Source organism: Ixodes scapularis, unplaced genomic scaffold, assembly GCF_016920785.2.
Source record: "Ixodes scapularis isolate PalLabHiFi unplaced genomic scaffold, ASM1692078v2 PGA_scaffold13__105_contigs__length_92229423, whole genome shotgun sequence".
Classification (NCBI taxonomy): Eukaryota; Metazoa; Arthropoda; class Arachnida; order Ixodida; family Ixodidae; genus Ixodes; species Ixodes scapularis.
The window spans coordinates 72,291,572-72,311,424 of NW_024609839.1; the positions used below are offsets into that span (position 1 = coordinate 72,291,572).

The 19,853-nt window shown below is 43.6% G+C and overlaps 1 protein-coding gene across 1 annotated transcript; it reads right to left on the reverse strand.

Moving 5' to 3' along the window:
- Window positions 1-1,608: 1,608 nt before the first annotated feature.
- On the reverse strand, window positions 1,609-19,431 carry LOC8053180 (cytochrome P450 2C15-like). Its single transcript, XM_040214170.3, has 8 exons — window positions 19,217-19,431; window positions 15,905-16,029; window positions 15,088-15,263; window positions 12,346-12,650; window positions 11,225-11,340; window positions 7,234-7,516; window positions 3,599-3,789; window positions 1,609-1,784 (listed from the first exon to the last, which is right to left on the reverse strand). Exons 1-8 carry the CDS (start codon window positions 19,429-19,431, stop codon window positions 1,609-1,611), a joined length of 1,587 nt encoding a protein of 528 aa, XP_040070104.3.
- Window positions 19,432-19,853: the final 422 nt, after the last annotated feature.

A 19,853-nucleotide genomic window follows, 5' to 3' on the forward strand; every position in this document is an offset into this window, starting at 1 on the left:
GTTACAGGGCATTAAACAAGGGATGGCACACTAAAAGTTTCAATGTAAAAACAGTAATACAAGTTAGTGAGCAGCAACACAATGAATGACAAACTGAACATTTAAATATGGAACATAGTAATACAAACCCGTGAGCAGCAATTAATATACAAATAAAAAAAAATAAGTAAATTTTGGATTAGACATTCTTTTATTGACAAAGGAAATAATGTTTCTTACATTTTTTCCCATTTTATTCTTACAAAGGTGATTTTTTTTAATGTTTGAAACAGAAAGCAGATATTTTTGCAGCCAAAGGGAGAGACATCGAATTTTATTTTTACAACAATTACGGAAACAGAAAAGTTCGAAGAAAAAGAAACAAGATTCATGGCAGAATAGCTGCAAGGTTTCTTGTTTTGTCTTTACATTGATATATCCTGCAGTGTAGGCCCTTGTAAGAACCAAATCGGTCGGAATCAAACAAAATGCCTGCCATAAAAATGTCTTTGTAGTTGTTTTTTTTTTTACTCATCTTACCGTTAATTTGTGGTCGTTGTACACACCATTCTCGACCCCGCAATGACACATGCGACCTTATCATGCGATGTAAATACTGTTTTCAATAGTGTGCTCCGTCTAGACGATTCCCCACCAATGATCTAGAGACGCAATAGTTTGGGTATGCCCCACAAGCATATATTTTACACGTGTAGTACGTCAGCGTTCGAGGCGAACTCGGGACCACCTGCATTGTCTGCGAGTTATATGGATGGATGAAGGTATGGAAAATATTGGCTGTTCCCTTTGTATTGGGAAGTAGCTTGCACCACCTAGCCTGAAAAAAATTCTCTTCTCCCCCGCCCTCGGGGCAGTGTGACCACGTAATGAAGTTCGTAACCATATTTGGTGAAATCCGTAAGCTTCTGGTGTTGTTCTTAGTAAACGACAACCGCAGACAAACAGAGCCGTAAAGCCACAGATGGAAGAAGGTAGATCAAAGGCGAAAGTTCACACAAAAACAACCCTGCAGGGAATACACATAGTACTTATTTGTTCTTCCATCAAGACGTACACTGAGCGACGTGACATTTTTTTTTTTTTTGCAATGTATTCCGAAGGGGTGTGCGCGGGCGTCACAATTTATTGCTTAGGTTAATCCCCTAAATTACTACTTTCTACCCCACTATAGTGGGTGACAGCTATAAGATTGCAGGACAAGCTCCTGTCACAAAGCCCTCTACTCTTTCACCTTTATCAGAGCGTACGCCGGAGAAGATTTTATCCTTGCCTTTTTTTGTCACTTGCTTCCTCATAGACTATTTCTAGTTCAATATAGAGAAGGAAATTTCCCCTTAAAATTCGCGGAAAACATTTTTAACGAATTTAGGGGAAACATTGTGACCTCACGTGACATGACGCCACGTGACAGTGTAGCGTCTTAACCTCAGTACCCTATGATTGCCCACTAAACTGCGACACCTCGAGTCATCCGTAGACAAGTATGGCGACCGCCGCCGTTGCTTGATGAAGTTTCGTAGAACGTCCCTTCCTCAAGTATTTTCTCGCATCACCTCCGTTTGTCCATTCATTCACTAGTTCCTTCCGTCAGGCACCACTTCGTCGTCGTCAGCGTGCGATGAACCGCAGTCTTTGTCCGGGGATGGGATGCGACATGGCGCCGTCGCACGCGAGCTCCACCTCGCGGCCTTCTTCGGCGTCGACACGGTACCTCTGCAGGAGTGTCGTCAGGAAGAGGAAGATCTCCATAGTCGACAGCGTTTCTCCGGGACACATTCGTTTTCCTGCAATAAGCCGGAAGGCGCGAAAAAAATTTCTTTCGAGGAAGACAGCGACCAGCAGCAGGATACACACTGTTCAATGTTTCCTCAAGGTGAGCTACTGAGAGATACTTATCGCGTTTCGCCGATGGATTACGCGTTGCAACAGAGGTGCGACAGGAACGCGTGCTCATCGCTTGCTCGTATTTTATTATTTCAAGCCAGCATCCTTGTTGGACTTCACAGTGTAAAGTTCGATGTAGAGGTCTGCTAAGCCCGCTCATCTTTGTCGAGTTGCCTCAGTGTCTCTAAGGCAGAGCAACGGCCTACGGATTCCCAGGTAGGGGGTTCGAATCCTTTCCGTTCGGTGCCTGCAATTTGACAGAGGCCTATTGCGGATGTTAAACCGAGATTTCAGTTTCACATCAAAAGATTCCCAAGTGGGACGAAATCATTCTTCAATCTTCCGCTCGGGCGTGCCAGGTGCTCTTCGTTGGTCTAACGCTTAAGACGTCCAAATTTTAGTTGATCTAATCTTTGCCGCGGCAGGAGCGGCTATACTAAATCCTTAAGTACCACCGCAGCCAGCGCTACGATCCAATAAAGCCAATCAAGCGACGCCAAAAATGCATTGTCATGGCGCTCGTCGTCTTTGCGCGTTTGTCGTCACCGGTTAAGTCAATTACGCACACACACACACAAAAAAAGACACGGAAAATCACGACGCGTTTTCTGCGCGTTATCATTGATTTGGCTGGTTACAGCAATCGCAGAAAAGGGACGATCGCCAGGACGTTACACGTTTGGCTCTACTTCACAAGCTCAATTGTACCGTAGTATTGGCTGAGGCCTGACTTAATGTGAGACAACGTATAGCGATAGGAAACCTTTTACGTTTGAAACGACCCTCGCCAGCCGAAACTCTCAGTGAAGGCGCGTATTGTGTGGTGGGATTTCGCACAGTAACAAACAATTGCATATTTAGGTTATCCAGTTCCCACTATCGTTAAGTAGCGTCTTCTGCAAGCATGCCATCATAGTGAAGAAGAAGCGCTAAAAAAACGTGTACTTAGCGACAAAAAAATTAACATGTCAGCAAATATGCAAGCGACATGACCATAGCCAAACGAAGGCTATTTCGAAGTTCATCTAATCGGACTACCAACTGTAGTTAGTTTTATTATAGGTCAGAGCTAGGCTAAAAGACATGAAAACGTATACGCTCATACTAAAAGGGCTAGAAAAATAGAATTCACGCAGTTTGATTGGTCTAGCCAGGAATGATATCTGTCCGGAAACACGACCGTCGCCATGGCGTTGCACTGTTTACGCTTTTTGATTAACCCCGTCGGCTCGTAGCGTCAACTGTGCCCGGACTTACGGCGAAATCATAGCCCAGTTTGGCTCCTGATTACTGCTAATTAGTCAGTAGATCGAACCAGCGTGTTTTTCATATAATTCGGTTTCTACCCAAAACGAGGCCTGTTTACTGGTTAATTACGTCATCGACCCCGATGAAACCAACAGCTCCTAAATAAAGAAGATCGAAGTGCTGGATTTTCTGCGCTGCCTACCGGAGGACAGCGCTGGGCATTAATTAGACACGAGTACGTGCCTCGTCAGCGTCTGACCGGTAATAATGTTCAGTCACTGTAAACTGGAGTCCCACCCCAACGCTGAAGCACTGTTCAGCTACGTAAGCTGAAGGCTGCATTAGAAACAACCAAAACGATTGTTCTCACATCACCTGAAGTAAACCGCAAGGATCGAGAATGTTCGGTTTTCCACACTCGCTCCAAAAAGAAATTCGAGTCAAGCTTAGACTATTAGCGACGTACCGAGTGCAAACGGTATCAGGTGGTCCGGCTTGGGCGCTAGCCTGGAACCGTCTTCTGTAAAGAACCTGGACGGGTTGAACTCCTCGGGGTTCTTCCAGACGTCAGGGTCCATGTGGACTGCCCAAAGGTTAGACAAGACCACCGTTCCTTTGGGAACGAAGTACTCGCCGAAGTAGGTGTCTTCCTCGGCCCTGAAAAACAGCGTCGAATGTCCGGTTGGGTTTTAGAGGAACGCTGTAAAGTCGTTCGAGAGAGTATCGGTGGCCCAGTGTTTTATTGGCGCACAGAATCTTGGAGCACGTGACAGCGAATGCTCACAGCCGCAAAACCCAGGCATTTTCGGCTCAATGCCCACCTCTGCCCCTTTCCATCTGGACGAGCATCGTACTGGCGTATGGTCGTGTATCGCTACTGCGTGATGCAAGGCTGTCTGTGGTGTTGCACAGGCTACACTTCTCATCTACAACGGAGACGCCTCAGGCTCACTGGGGCTGACTAACCTCCCGCTGTCTAAACAAAATCACTAGAGAATTATAGGCAGAAAATGCTGGGAAGTTATTTTGGGTAACACAACTTGATCCGGCTTACCCTTACAAAAACAGGTCTCAATATTTTTCCTAATTTTTTTTAGCCTTCTTACTGAGTTTTCGAGATCCTGCTGAATAACTTTTTTAGCGCACTTTGTTTTGAATATTGTTAAAAAAACTTTAAAAAACTAATAGATTTTTGAAGACTTGTTAAAAAAATTAAAATGACGTAGTAATGAGGTTTTTGTTTGTACGTCATTTTCTAAAAACATATAAAAAACAATTAATCATGTCTTTGCTTAAATTAATTTATAAAAAATTAAGAAATATTGACATATTATTTATATTATTTTATTAAAAAAAACATTATTTTTTATTATTTTATTAAAATACCGAGGACATCTTTTTTATATAATTTGTAACAGAGTTTTGAAGATTAATAGCTCACACTCTTTTTTTAAATATTGAAAGGGAAAATACATTCCCCGTTGACGTACTTGTAAGAGTTCTTAAAATGTTCGTAAATTACTTTGCACATCTTTTTCTTTTACTCTAGGATTCTTTTTTTTATTATTATTCAGGGGACAAAGGCAAAATATGAAGGACCTTTTTCATTCCTTTTCCCGTTTCTATGTAATAAAGCATTCTGATAAAACAACACTCCTAACGTAAGTTGAAAAATGGCTTCAACTCGACATCTGTCTCCAGGAAAGTTCTTATTTTTATGGCAATTTGTAGCGTTACGGCCGACGTAACAAAAATAAAAATAAAGTTACGTCCGACGTAACATAAAAGTTCGCTGTGCCCAGCGTTACGTATGGGCGGACCGCTGAAACGCGTTAACCTAACCCCCCTCCCCCCATCCTTCTCGCTCGTAAAGACTGAAAAGCGACAAAAATATAGGGTTGTGCGTCGTTCATAGCCTTGACAATACAAGAGAGAGCCAAGACGGCCGGTTCTTTCAACAGTGCTGAAGCTTGGGATGACGCTGCGCTATTCGATTTCAATCACTATTTGCACAACCCTAATAAAATTACTTCTAGTAGCTGTTTTTGTGGCTGTTGTTTTAACGACTGCGCCGAATTATTATTAGTTGTGCCGATGCCTTTTTGTAAGAGATAGAGCTCACGAACTTCGAAACATTGTTTTCCCTTGACAGACTCCCGAGAAGAAGATCGGACACTGAGAACCTTAATAAGTGCTGAGGCGGTCGCCGGCCAAATGATTACCTTTAATATGTAGGCTGTATAAGGCTCTGGATCAGCCAACGGGTCTGTCATTCTGGTGTTGATTGCTTCGTGGTGTTTGTGTTCGTTTCTAATGTGTATTTGTGGTGTGTGTATAAACCCCTCTGAGACAATATTCGCCAACGAAATCCAAAATATGTATTTAAAAAAATTCGAGTGCCCTTTTTTACGTTATTTTTCGGTTTCGTCAAAAACAATTCGACAATATTTATGTCAGAAGGGCTTCTAAAAAAATCAAGTGGCCAGTTTTAACTAGGAAGTAAGTAGGTTTTCAAAATAAACTCTGGGAAACCTAAATAAAAAACATTAAAAAATAGTTTTAATACCATTTCAGAAAATTTTTAACTGAAGTTCAAAATAATTTAACTACAAATTTTTGTAAGGGTACACATTTCACCAAATGTCTACCCTTACAAATGGGTGCGTTACTAAGCAGCGACTCGGAGTCATTACTCGAGCCACTCCTTCCACTAAACGGACAACATGCACTTCCGGTGCTCGTGACTCGAGTCAAACCCCGGAACTCCGTCTTCGGGCTCGGTGCCCTCATAGAGTCAAATAGTCCTACTTTCGGAACGGTGACGCAGTTCCGCCAGATCTCGCCGAGAGCAGACGCCAATTGACGCCGATCGTGGATTGCTCGCCCTTGTTTTGGTAGCCATTTCGCTACTGTTGGTTTTTCTCGCAAAGGTATCTGATACAAGATGAATGTATCGTCGCGAAAGCAACGAAATGTTATTCATACCATCGTGTAGCCTTATAATGAAGCGGGTATGTTGTGGCAGTCTTGTGTGATGCGTTAAGGTAATCGTCTGCGTCCTTATGCCGATGTTTTCGTTGGAGTTGCTACGCATAAGTCCGTCTAGCTTGGTAAACGCTGTTTGCTACTTCCCACGACTGGCATCCACTAGATCTTTCCTGTGTTCTTTCAATCTCATTCGTGTGATGTGAGTTTACTGCAAACACAACCTTGAGAACGCAGCGGTTCTTGCTTGCATCGTACATTGCATTCGTTCTTTGTTGCTGAGGCAGTTTAACTAAATGATTCCATAGCCACTTAGCTCTAAAAAAGCAGTGTAGCTTTTTCATTCCGAACGGGTGCGCATTACATGCAAAAAACTTCGCTATCCGACTTCGTTTACGTTTATTTTTTTATTTTGTTTTTGTTTTCCGAATCGACGGTTAAGCAAAATAAAGCTCACTATATGTTACCTTTATTGGCAATAGACAAATTCAATTGACTTACTGCGTGCTTAAGAGAAGTTGCATTCGCTTCAGTCCCAATTTCAGGCGTTATAAAGAGCGAACAACGATGCAAGTCTACGTTTGAGCAGCATTAGCGTCAGATTACCGTCTTCTGTGTTCTGCTTTGTGGGCGTGCCGGCCATCTTGCAATGTTCCCCAAGAAAAGCAAAGCGAAAGAAAACAACCTGAAATTCACATAGAAGGTGCGAACTGCATCCGGAGGTACTCTATAAGCCCGTTTAGTGGAAACTCCGACGGAATGACTCGAGTCGAAGTCATGCAGTTTCCACTTAACCCACCCAACGAAGGGCGGTAGCGCTTATGCGCAGTTCCTAGCCTATTACACAGTCCTCTTTTCTACACACCGCTTTCCTCTCCCCCCTACCCCCCCCCCCCCTTTCCCCAGTGAGCTCTGTGCAGCGCAGCGCCCTTGGTCGAGAATGCTATGACGGCAAACCAGCAGCTGCACTCCGTCGCCGACATTCTCTCCCGTGGCGTTTGTATGGTGCGATATTCACGAGCAAGCACGGCTCGTGCAGAGTTCCCATAAGAATCGGTCGCTTTATAAGTGACCGAATTTAGTTTGAGGAATGCTCAAATTTAGGTGACGCCTCACCCTCTCGGAAGACCGAACGGAGAATTTGTCCTCCAGCGGTACATCTCCCAGATTGTGGCGATGGTGAAGGGCATCAGGTGATGGTCATCCCAGGCTGGTCGCCTTTCCCTGCCGATGACCTCGTCGATTTCTTGGTGGACCCTGGCTTGCAGTGTGTCCTGGTTCTTGGCAAAGTTGAGCAGATGCCACTGGATGCTTACGGCTACAGTGTTGGAGCCGGCGATGAAGAAGCTCATGATGTTGCCCACCAGAAAGTCCGCTGTGTGGAGGATGATGCAATCGTCTTTGGAAGTGCATGGGACGCAGTAAAATACTGATGTCTAAATACTTTGGTCCCTGTCACAAAGAACCGAACCATGGGGACGAGTAACAATACCGGAGGGTTTGATTTCTCCGATTAACCTGTCTGCGAACACCTAAGACACATTGGTTTCCTCTATACATTGCTTGCTCTGGCGTCACATCGGCGGCCATTTCGGTGCCCCTTGCTGGCGCACACGTTCCTTCTGCAGCATGTAGACCAGTGTCTGCTCTGTTCCATGCGCGCCGCAATGTTTGTTTCTGCTGACGCCATGATACAAATTGGGGGCAGCGATTTTTGCAAGGCTCCGTTTTTCTTAGAAACCTTTGCACATATCGTAACGCACGAACATCAGAAATGTATAGTCGCGGAGCTCCAAGGACAACACCGATGTCAAAAGTGCTGTAAAAGAAAAATCTTGTTTCATGCGCAGCCCCTCTCTTAACAAGAGCCAACGTTTGAGATTATTATTTCCCATTCCTATCGCTGGGGGCTAGGATTTCGGAGACTGGTCTTTATCTCCCGGAATCGAATGTTTTTGCTTGGAACAAACGAGTAGAAAATATATATTTGGTACGGTAAAATAACGTCATGTGTAATTCCCATGTATACAGCCCAAATGTTATAAATAATTAGAGGTGTAGGTCGAATTACGGGCCCAACCTTTATAAAAAAGTTACGAATGAACTTCGCCAACTATATATATATATATATATATAATTTTCCGAGAAACTAAGGGAGATGAGGAGAAGGGAGCGCGTGGGAACATCTAAGGTCCCTAGATAACGCTATGCGAGGTAGCGACAAGTCCTACTTTCCTCGCTCCTGTCGTCTTCTAACGCGTGGCCCGCCATGTTTTTCCTAACTCGCCCACCATGGTTGTGTTTGAAATCTTCCGAGTTACTCCGGCGGGTCATGTCCCGTGACAATCCAGACGGAACAACGCTGAACGCGGGTAGGTTTTCGAACGCCAAAGCACCAAAGCGTTACTCGGCATGTTATTCCTAACCGGAAACGAAACGCGAGCACGGACCAATGGGAGAGCAGGTCGGCACATCACTCCTGACGCTACTTAGCAAAGCGTTTATTGAGGGACTTTAGGGACGCCAGAACGCCGAGCTCTGGCTCGAATGATTAGTGGGTAGACCCATAGCCTCCTATATAGTGACAAAGCCTGGCAGATCGCCACGAGAAGCGGCCACCGAAACGGAAAAGGTGGTGCGGCAGACAACGGATGAGAATAGAGCCACGTGACTGGCGCCCCGCTGCGGCGAGACGCCGAAACACACTTTTCCCGAGCGAACAAGTGTGTTTCGGGTCCTCGCCGCTGCAAAAGTTGTGCGCTAACGTCCAGATTCCCGAGAAATGGCTCTTTGATGTTGTGTGCTACCAGATCATCGCGCTCCAAATCTGCGACTGGGCACTCTATGGCTCCGTCGTCGAGCTGCAAGGCGTTGTGAGTATAGAGGAGGCTACGGTAGACCTAAAGCTGCCTTTGTTTCCACTGCAGTCATCGAGCGCGTTGGGATGCGAGAGCTAACCGCCGGACGCCGGGCTTCTGAGTCCTAACGCGTTCGACGAGTGCAGTGGAGACAAACACAGCTAGTTTTTGCGTTTCCCCATTAATCAATCTAATCAAAACTTGGCGTCCTGACTTCCCCACGCGCTCTCGTCTTCTTCTCTCCTGCAGTTTCTGGGCAAATTCGAACTAATGCTTTACTGAGTTTTTATTTTTGTATTTATTTTATGGAGAACCGGTACTGAGTTTTTCTATCGGTGTGCTATTTTGATTATGCGACATAACGAAATTTGTTGAGAGTCGGCTGCAAGCCTCGGTGCAGAACTTCCTATGACACATGAAAGGCACATTATATTAGAGCTGACCTCGAACAATGACGTTAGAGGGGCACTGACAAATCAAAATCCTGTTGTGGTTCTTTTTTTTTTTATCTGGGACGATTGAAAGCAATGCCGGGACATTACCCTCAGAATTTTAAACTTCGAAACTCAGTATTTGTAAAGAAAAAAAATAACGATTTCCCAAAGTCGAATTTGAAGTTCCTGCTCGACCCGCGCCAGTGCGGAGACGTGAAAGATTGAGTCGTCCTGCAACTCGAGTTTCTCTCACACCTCCGAACTGACCCGAAGGGTCCTGTTCGCCCACGTCCCGCGAGAAACACCTTTGCGTGCCGCCTATCGCTGTGAGCAGACGACGCTTCACTTTCGAGTTCGAAGTTCTTTTAGGGCTCTTTCAGCGATCTCAAATTGTTTGAAACAGTGTGAGATCGAAGAGAAAGCGCGCTGGATATTTGTGAGTGACGTGAGGTGCCACGTCTTGCCGGTTCTGAGTGAAAGGCTGCCCTGGCGCCGGTGGAGTCACAACTGAACCTACGGCGCACAGAACCTAGTTGCTTTTGACCGTTTGACGATTTCCCTTTCAAAGTCGGAGAGGTCGTCGGTCACCTAAAGAAGAGAACTTCGTCCGATTGCCGACTCACCGATCATCAACGCAGGGGCGGATTTATGGGTCATGCCTGGGAGGGGCGGTAGGCATTCGGCTTACGCGGGGGGGGGGGGGGGTGTTGAGATTTGACGTTACGGCCTAAACGTTGCCCAAATCTATTGTGTTCACCCAATACTTCCTATGTCACTAAAAACTAAACGTTTGGCTGGATTACTTATGGGGTTGATTTATTTTATTTAAATATAATTGACCTTAAAGAGCTTAACGGAGGGGAGGAGGTCGCCCCCCCCCCCCCCAAATCCGCCCCTGCATCAACATTAGTGAAACACTCAGTTAGTAAACTCACCCTTGAAACACGGACCTCTCGCGTCCACGGAGACAAAACTAAACGCAATAACAGCACCACCCTTTAGCGACTAGTCAAAACATGAAAGTTCATTTATATTCCTACTGCAAAATAGCATTGCGAGATGGCACCACCGGCCCTTGCGCGACTCGACCTGGACAGATACGTGCAGACGTGCAGTTCACGGAGCTGCCGCTGCGCGAGAGCAGGTGGCGTTGCGATCGCCATTTGTTCGGTTCTCGAGTACGGATCAAAGCCACTTTTCCAAAGCAGGCTCTATGGCAGTTTCCCAACTGACTTGTTCTAGTAACGTTGCCAATCATCCTCAGTGTTTCAATCTGTCGAGCTCCGCTGTGTATTCCGAGGGAGGATAAAAAACCAGGAGGCGACATCACTCCGTACTCCGATTTTCGGAATTTCAAAAAGGGCAATACTGCGTTCGCAATTGCGTTAAAAAGCATGTTTTACGAATGCCGTTATTAAATAACATAGAAATCTCGCTTAGAAAGATTCTAAATTTCATTATCAATTGCGTCACGCATAAAAACAAGCGAAGAGGTGAGAAGCGGGAGAGAAAGACAAAAAAAAAAGGCTTGCGCGCCTGGAATTTTTTTTTTTTTTTCGTATTGTGATATTTTTTTGCGTGTCCATGACTACAACTTACATAGCTTTAGACAAAAAAAAAGTACTAAAAAAACGCGACTTTTCGGGTGTCAGTGTCCCTTTAAAAACCCTGCGGTCCCTGAAAGTGTTTGTTGGTACTCTAGTCACTGACAAAGTGAGGACGACCTGGGCGTCTTATTTAAACGCCTGCAGCACGCATTCGTCGCCTCCCGCCGTGCTTTGCATGCGCGAGCACCATAGAGGAAAGAGGACTTACTCGTATAATTCGTTTCCGGCTCATGCTTGTGCTTTGTTATCTTTTTCAGATAACCGTCGATGAAGTCCCGATTGGTATGCTCCTCCAGTGTGTCCAGATGCTGCTTGATTTCTCTTCTGCGAGTGAAAAGTATGCATCCAATTGTCAATGTTTATTTTTGTTTTTCTTTTCGATCGCGTTATTTTACGTTGCTTTGGTTTGCTCTCATGTGCTCGCCCACGCGAGCATACTTGTGAATTGTTGTATAACCGGAAAGGTAATGAAAGGCGACTGTACTGAGTCCTGCCATCAAATATACTGAACAGTCACGTATAGTGTTTTCTTATTTGTGCCAGTTTCTAGGCATCACTGTCCCGTTTCGAAAAATATCAATACTTTCTTTTCTGTTTCAATGACGATTTGAAACATATAGAGGCGTCAGCGTGGAGGTAGTTTAAGTCTTTGGCCTCTATGTTACAAGAATAACTTATTAGTTATAACGCTGATTTGGCAGGCCTGTAGAAACGAGCACCGCTACATTAGCTTAAAAAAGAACAGACGATTTTCAACATAATTTACCGTCTCGAGTCACGGAGATAGCTCGTACAGTGTATAAAACTATTTGTGGCTTTCCTAGTGTTAAGATAAATTTAATATCCGCCGAGCAACATTCCCTTTGAACTCGGTGTAACTTAAAGGCGGTAAAGGGTGCGTGTAATTTTGACCTAGATCGATCAAATGAGAGCTAGTCTTCGTAATGGCCATATGGCACTTTTGATCCTTATATTATATACGTCCATTTTGCGACCTATATACGGGCTTTACAAGATAATATATGCGTTACATTCTGACCCCTTTATCGCTAAACCCAGCCATATATGGGCGCCTTTCTCGCCTATGTGGAAATATGTGGCCGTGTATCCTCGCGGATACGACGATACACGGCCTATTTGCGCCTTTATATGCTCATAAATGGCCGCATGTAAAAATATCGAATGTATGTGTGGCACGTCTGTACTGACATATTCACTAACCATTGCAAACAGACTAACATCGCGTGCGAAAACGAGCATGTTTCTAAGGCTACTTTGTACGCGGAACCCCAAAACAACGACTAACGCTGAACCAGCGGCTGACCTCACCTGACGAAATCCACCAAGTTTTGCGTGATGCTTCGAACGACGCCGTTGACCAGAAACGGCACCATCCCGGCCACCTTGTGGAACCAGGCGGGCGGGAAGGCCACAACGGATCCGCTGCTGAGGATACTGACGATCCTAGCCATGTTGTTGTCGAGCAGCATGCGCCGCGGATCCTCGTACGCGTAGCGAGCACCGAACAGGAGAGCCGACATGATGTTGGACGCGCTGGGGTTGAGGTACTTTTCAAGCACGACAGGTTCGCCTTTGGCCTCCGCGATCTTGTCCGCCAGGTACTGGGACTCCTCCTGCAGGGTCAGACATGCATCACAACCCAGAATAACCACAGAGCCAACGCCGTGTGGCCTATTACTACGGCGACAGACGTTATAAGGGAGTTTTAGTGAATCGTTTTGTTAACTCCGAAAAAGGTATACCCGATAATCCGCCGATGACTTTATGCATGCGCCGTATGGTTATCAGGTAACGTTATCCGATGTATTGGAGCTATCCACTGAAACTCCCTTTTTGGCGAGGTTCTCACGCGGATCGCTCGGGCGGGTTTCGTACTTGACGTCAAAGCACCACGTGACATCATGGTCTCACGTGACGTCGCGTGTCCTCGTGACGTTCGCGGAAAAACAACCCCACCATGACGTGAGATTTAGCGGCAAATTTTCTCCACTATATCAGTGAGGCAATTATTTTTTATAATTAACTTAGCGGGAAAAGGCCTTCGAGCACTGTGATTGCGTGTAGCTCGTGTGCGTGCAGAAAAGTATGAAGCCTTCGGCTTTCACCTCAGTTTATTTCTAAATTACAACAAAAAAACTGAATTTTTGTTTTGCTTTTTAATTATGGAAGGGTCGGTTTAACGAGCAAAGCGTACCACCAATACGGTTTGCCTACACACAAAATTGGCTCTTTCCCTACCTGAGAAATCTGCGGCAATATTGGTGACCAAACAAATGTTTTGTTCTGTCGCTGACTGATTACAATCAAGCCGTACGAAATATGAACAATTTTTATTTGATATGACTGGAGTGTAATCAGCGTTGCTCGTTGAACTATGTCTAAAGACTGAGGTACGCTCTCCGTGTCAACTAAGTGGATCATCTAGACAAACTAAATCTGTATGTAAGGTATTTGCAAGTGAAGGTAACCGTGTTTGTTTTACATGAAAACTAAACTACGCATCACCGAACGCCCGATCTTATCCGGAATATAGCTCCAGTGATTGGGGCTATAGGGCAATGTTTCCGGAGTTGGATATATTTTATTTGAAATTAATAGCCGATTTCTAGACGTTTTATAATAGAAAATGGACACCACCACCTGCTAGGTATAGTTTTCCTATCAGTCAGGGCACTTCAGTCCTTCAGAGTTGCCCGGTAATTTTTGACACTGGTGTGCCCATCGAGAAAATTCGGAGGGTCCATAATTCCAAGACCTCGCGGCCTAATCACTGATCCACTTCTGCACAAGTGGATTACTGACTGGGCCGCGAAGTCTTGGAATTATAGACATTCCGTTTCTCTCTATACACGAGAGAGTTTGATTTGTAAGCTTTTGAAGGGCTTCACCACGCGTATACGCTTCCAGCGGAAGAAAACACAGTCAAGACGTGGATTCTTTGGAAAATACTAGACGTACACCCGCCGGCAATATGAAGGTGAACACCATACCTGGTTTCTTGCCTGTTTTACGGCTCCCTAAAGCAATATTAACTTTCAACGTCTCAAATGGTGCGTGGCGGGGGTTCTAAACTTTGCGTTCTAGTCCTCTTCTGGAACAGAGCTTGTTCCAAAACTTGCAGGAGCGTCAAAAATAAGAAGAGGGCTGTTCACCTTCATATCGCTGACGGGTGTACAATGAACCAGGAGAGCCCAATGATCCGTACCGGTGTGCGGTGGGATACCCCACCGCACACTGCATAATATGAATGTGCTGTGGGGTACCACTGCTGCGTGATGCACGTTAAAGACCCCAGGCTAGTAGTGGTACTTCACTGGCTATTTCCTTTTTTTACAGCTGAGATACTAGTAACACACTGAGGCATACTATAACTTCACGCTGTATAAACAAACACACATCATTACACAATTACAATTACTGAACTAGAAGCTTAACCCTGCCACCTGTGATTAGGGTTAGACAATAACAGGTGTCCCGGAATATTCACCCTGCGAGACTTGCAACGAACGCTTTTGGTGGAAACAGGTGAGTCGAGGTGTGCATTCAAATGCGCAGTGATCCGGAGAGCTGTTATTTTGCGTTTTCTGACAGCGATTCCTGTCAGGATCCGGATGTCACTTTTTGACAGCTGCCTCTCCATTTTCATGGTAGTCGCTTCTATTTAGTGTGGTTCGTCGCTGCTTGTGGTATACCGACGTAACTCTTGATGCCGTGGCTCACAATGCACCGCAAAGACAGGCAGCATGTTGTTGCCACTAACAAATCCGCCTGGTCCTGGAACCGATCCATGACCCTCTCTAGGACTAGTGGAGCGCTCTACCAACTGAGTGAGCCAAGAGCTAGCCATTAGCAGAGCAAACGGAGGTTAGCAGCTGCCACAAGTCTTTGCCGTAACCACCGCAAGGGTGGTAAATCTCTAAACACTTTTTTTGTTTGAGCAGTAACGACCCTTCAACCTACCAGTCGTGACGTAACAGTAACTTGTTAGCGAGTAACACGCTGCTCTTAAACAAAAAACTGGATGAAATGTTGCGCGAGAAATCCACTTACCATGACATGTTGTTCCATGTGCGTCTTGCCGTATCCAAGGTCCCTCATAACGTGCATCGAAAACCGTCTGTTGTCCCGCCACTGGTGCCCGTTCAGCAGCCCTAGACCTGCGTGATTGTCGACGAAGCCATTAGTCAGCTGCAAGCAGTAATGCTTGCGTTCAGTTGTGATGTTCCCTTTTGTATGAATGCGTACAGTCATCCTCAAAAAATTATAACTCAAGAAATAATATTTTTTCCTTAATTTCGTGTAAGCAACACTCAGATCGTATGTCAAGGTTAATTTGGTACGCGTGCGAGGATGGTAATATTTTATTTTGGTTTAATATTTTCCTCTAGCGCTTTTCACCCAGACGAACGAAAATGCCGAGTCACTGAGCTCTGAATGCATTGGAAGCCTTTGATACTCCCGAGAGAAGGCATCTGCGCAAGCTCTGGACGCGTTCCGCAACGTAGTCCACAAAAGATGGCAGGGCACAGAAAGCGATTATTGGAATGGTCCCTGGTCTCGATAACTTACTCACTTTAAGTCAAGTGTTTAAGTCAGCCTCAAACAGATTTCATCAAAATTGAACAGCTTTTGTCAACCCTCTTCAACTTTGTTGGCTATCTGAGAACTTAAGCTTAATTTTGTTTCGAAGTTGTACCTGACAGTGTAGGAGGGTATTTTGATATCCTGCATTCCCACCTGTTCATCATAAAGATAATTACATCTTGTCTAACGAATTAAACCGAAGCTAGTATGATTCTTACCTATGAAAACCACACAGCAAAGTTCTACCTCATTAGGACCGTGGGACCGCGGAGCATATACGTACCCTGTATTCCCGAAAGCTTAAAGAGCCAGTTGGACGGTCGATTGAGTACTTCCTGCTTGCAGAAGTAATCTCGTATGCTCTCGAGATCGTTCAAGACGACGACATCCAGGTAGCACATGTTGATCCTGGGAAACACCGAGAGTTCATTTCATTCATTTATTGGCCATTTTGGTTAGGGTGGCGGGGACAAAAGGTGAAAAAATTCACCTGATCATTGTCCCACGCCCCATACAAATTTAAAAGCGACGCAGCAAAAAACTGAAACACAATCCTATGCAAAACAAAATATACCTGAACAAAAAATATATACATTTCTACGCAAGGTTTTACACGTCATCAAAAATATAGGTCTTCATTTTTTTCTTAAAATATATTGAGAGATGTTGCTATTTCTGACATATCCAAAATTTGTGGATGTTCATTGAGAAGTTATTTGCTGTGTTAAAGTCTTATCTCCATAGTTCATGCGTATTTTCTCTTTAACATGTATTACGCGTCTTAAGTTGTAGGAAATGTCTTTTAAAGGAAGTTGACCTAAAAAAAGCTCTTTGTTGTTTTTTAAATAATCAAAAATAACTTTTGTAAGGTTGAAGGTAATTAACTGCTCAAAAGTGAGAAAACAATGATTTTGAATATAAATAAAGCTATGTTCACTATAGCCCAAGCACTTGATGGATCGAAGAGCCGTCTTTTGAAGCAGTAGTATTTTATCAATGTTGCCTTTTGATGCTGTTCCCAAACCAGTGAACATGTATGTATATGAGAGTGAATGAGTGCATACTATATAATATTCGATGCTTTAGCCATACTGGTAATAAAGTCTGACTTTGTGCATAATGCCGGTTGATCCGTAAAGGACTAAATATAACTTGGATATATGAGTTGTCCAGAAAAAATTTTCATGAAACTACACACCCAAAATGTTTTGAGATTCGACCTTTTCTAGTTTGGAGGAATTAAACCTAATGTCGATGTCAGTGATAAGCAACTTATTTTTTTTCCTAAACACAATATATTTAGTTTTTGAAATGTTCAACTCAGGCTGGTTTGTAACTAGCAACGCAAATAGTTTATTCAAACAATCATTGGATGTATATTCAAATTGTCAGAGATCACGGTGTGAAAAAAGACGTCTGCATATAATGCAATTTCTGTATTGTGAGAAGTATTAACTATATCATTATTTTAAGCAAGAAATAACAATGGTCCTAAAACGGAACCCTGCGAAACATCATATGCAATTTTTTTAAGATCCTATTTAACGCAGTTAAAATGATGAATCGTGACTGACAGCTCAAGTAAATAGACACTGATTCTAGCGCTTTCACTCTTATTTCGTATATTGTGAATTTATTAAAAAGTATATAGTGCTTCATGGAATCTAAATACTTTTTTTTAAAGTCAACGAGTATTCCGATTGTGTGTTGCTTATTTTCAATATTGGTAATGCTTTTATCTTTAATGCTAATGAGTGCCATTTCTTTCGACTTATTCTTCTGAAAACTAAACTGCTTTCTGTAATTATTTTATGTTTTTGTAAGGAAGCTAGTCAATCGGCTGTTTATTATGTGTTCCAAATTTTTTTGAAAAAACACATCTGAGATTGATTTATAGTAATTTAGGTCGCTTTGTACACCACCCTTATGTCAAATCAAATCAAATCAAAGCTTTATTTTCCAGCAACACTGGAAGGAGTCCCAGAGAAAAAGACGTTGGATAGCTTGACTGGGTCGGGACCCTTATTACATTGGCAGCAGCCTGGTAGTGCAACACTCTACTAGCGTAACATTTGATGACACAAAAAATAGATTAAGATAGATAACACAGACACACAGACTCGCGCTGCCTTCATTCGGTTGGGAAAGCAACCTTTTGACAAATATAGGCTACATATGTGTGTTCATGGAGCATCTATAATTCTAAACTTGGCTTTGATTGGTTCAGGCTTTAAAGCCGTCTTCACCTGCAGCAGTACTCTTTTTTAAGACTAGCAATCTGTGTGAGTATTTCTTCCTCATCAGTCGGGAAAAAGAAAATAGAGTTAGATATGCTGTGACTCATATGACGTGGCATTGCCTTCATTGGTTTGGGAAGAGGAGGGTACACCTGATGCTAAGAAATGAGTATTAAATATATCCTATGGTAGTTGCATAGTTGCAAGTTAAACAGTTGCAAGTTCTACGAGGATCATTCTTTCAGAATTTGTTGAGAGTAACACATCCTATGGTCATTCGCATTTTACGAAAAGCGGCGTGAAGAAAGTTGTTTCCTATAATCACTGACACGCAACTCGTTATTGTTCCTCACGCCACGAGATTGAGGCATCAGAAGATAAGCACGACAAAGGACCAATCATGAAGCAAACATCTTGAACAAAACTAGCCACATCGTCCGTTTGTTAAGATCTCGATGACAACAGTTTTATATAATTATCATCAGTTGTTTTTTTCTGTCACGCCGACGCAAAATGCCAGATACATCACACTATGTATTATATTTGTTTTTGTGTCTTGTTTAAAATACACCGAAGGATGGGGAGCGTTTGTCCGCCATATACTTTAGCTTAAACTCAGAACAAAGGTTTAGGTGATAAAGGCAGATAAGTATGCCAGTCGTAAATGCTTGTCATTCGTCCTAACATGTACAAAACTTCTGTCTATGCTGTGTTTACCAACGTATCCCCCCTTTCATGTTGTTTATTGCGTCCTGGGTAACTCCTTGTTATGGGGTATCAGCGGAAAACCTCCTATAAAATAAAAGCCAATTTCTAGCCAGCAAATATTGTATATCTGTCGTCGTCGTCCTTAATGTACTGGGTGTTCGAGAAAAGAAAGAACCTTGTTTTTTTTTCACCAGAAATGTAAGCAACACGGCGCCAAACTCTTAGTTTCCGCCCATACTGGTTGAGTCCAGATGTCAAAATACCAGAACTAGCTAGTATTTAAATCAAAAACTTATTAGCGATTCAAAAAAAAAAAACACTAATCAGGAAATGTGCTTTCTTCTGCAGTATAGACCATTTATATCTATATTTTGGCGTCTTCATTGGATGGCATTTCTTTACTGAGTATTTCTTTAATCGCTGATAACTTTTTTTACTTATATGATCCTAAGTTTTGAAACTTCAGAATCTCGTTCTAACCGCTAGCTTTATGATTTAGGCCGACACCAATAATTGCGTAATGCGTATTTTAGTTCGTGAAAAAAAACAAAAAAAAACAGGGTTCGTTTTTTTCTCAAATACCCCGTGTTTTTTTATTATTTCATTGCTGGGTTTTAGCTTTATTTTTAGTCTCTCGGTTACCTGCTTACCTGACAATGGGGCCGTAGGTTTTAGCCCAGTCCCTGCATTTGACCTCGTGTATGCTTCTGGCGATGAACGGCAGGTGGCCGAGAATGGGGAGGCCACTGGGACCCGGGGCCAGCTTGGCGCCTCTGGGAAGAGTTCTTTTTCGTGGCAAAATGGCCAGCAGGTATGCCGCCAGAACCGACGCCACGGCAAGGTAGAGCACCGACAACCATTCCATTGTCAGCAACTGTCCGCGAAGGAGAATTAAGGTGTTTAAAATTGACAATGGCTACCCCACTTTTTCTTTTTTTTTTTTTTTTTTTCGTAGCGTTTAGGAGTTTTGTAATAAACGTGGGACTAATATACACGTTTTTTTGCTAAGGTTAATTTGGGGCTTGAAATAAATGGAGGGCGTAAGTTCTAAGAAATTTGAAGCGTGTACTTTCTCGTAAAGCACTGGGAAGAGTCAACTGTTGCGTTCTACCAAGGGTGTAAAGACGGAAGCAGAGCACGGCGAACACTGAGCTCTGACATAGGTGTTTTCGAGAGGAAGAACGAGAGTGGCAGAAGAGCAAACGAAATGTTGCAATTAAAAAAAAAAAAAGTATAGTCTTACGCCCCTGGTTACATATAATACACTCCAAAACTTCAATTCGACGT

Bases quoted from the DNA above. Each gene is read 5' to 3' on its own strand.
- LOC8053180 (XM_040214170.3), bottom strand. From the start codon at position 19,431: ATGGAATGGTTGTCGGTGCTCTACCTTGCCGTGGCGTCGGTTCTGGCG. The intron at 7,517-11,224 runs GTAAGTCCTCTT...GCACTTCCAAAG, and splicing joins GCCGGAAACGAATTATACGA to ACGATTGCATCATCCTCCAC. The intron at 3,790-7,233 runs GTGAGGCGTCAC...GCTGTTTTTCAG, and splicing joins CCGTTCGGTCTTCCGAGAGG to GGCCGAGGAAGACACCTACT.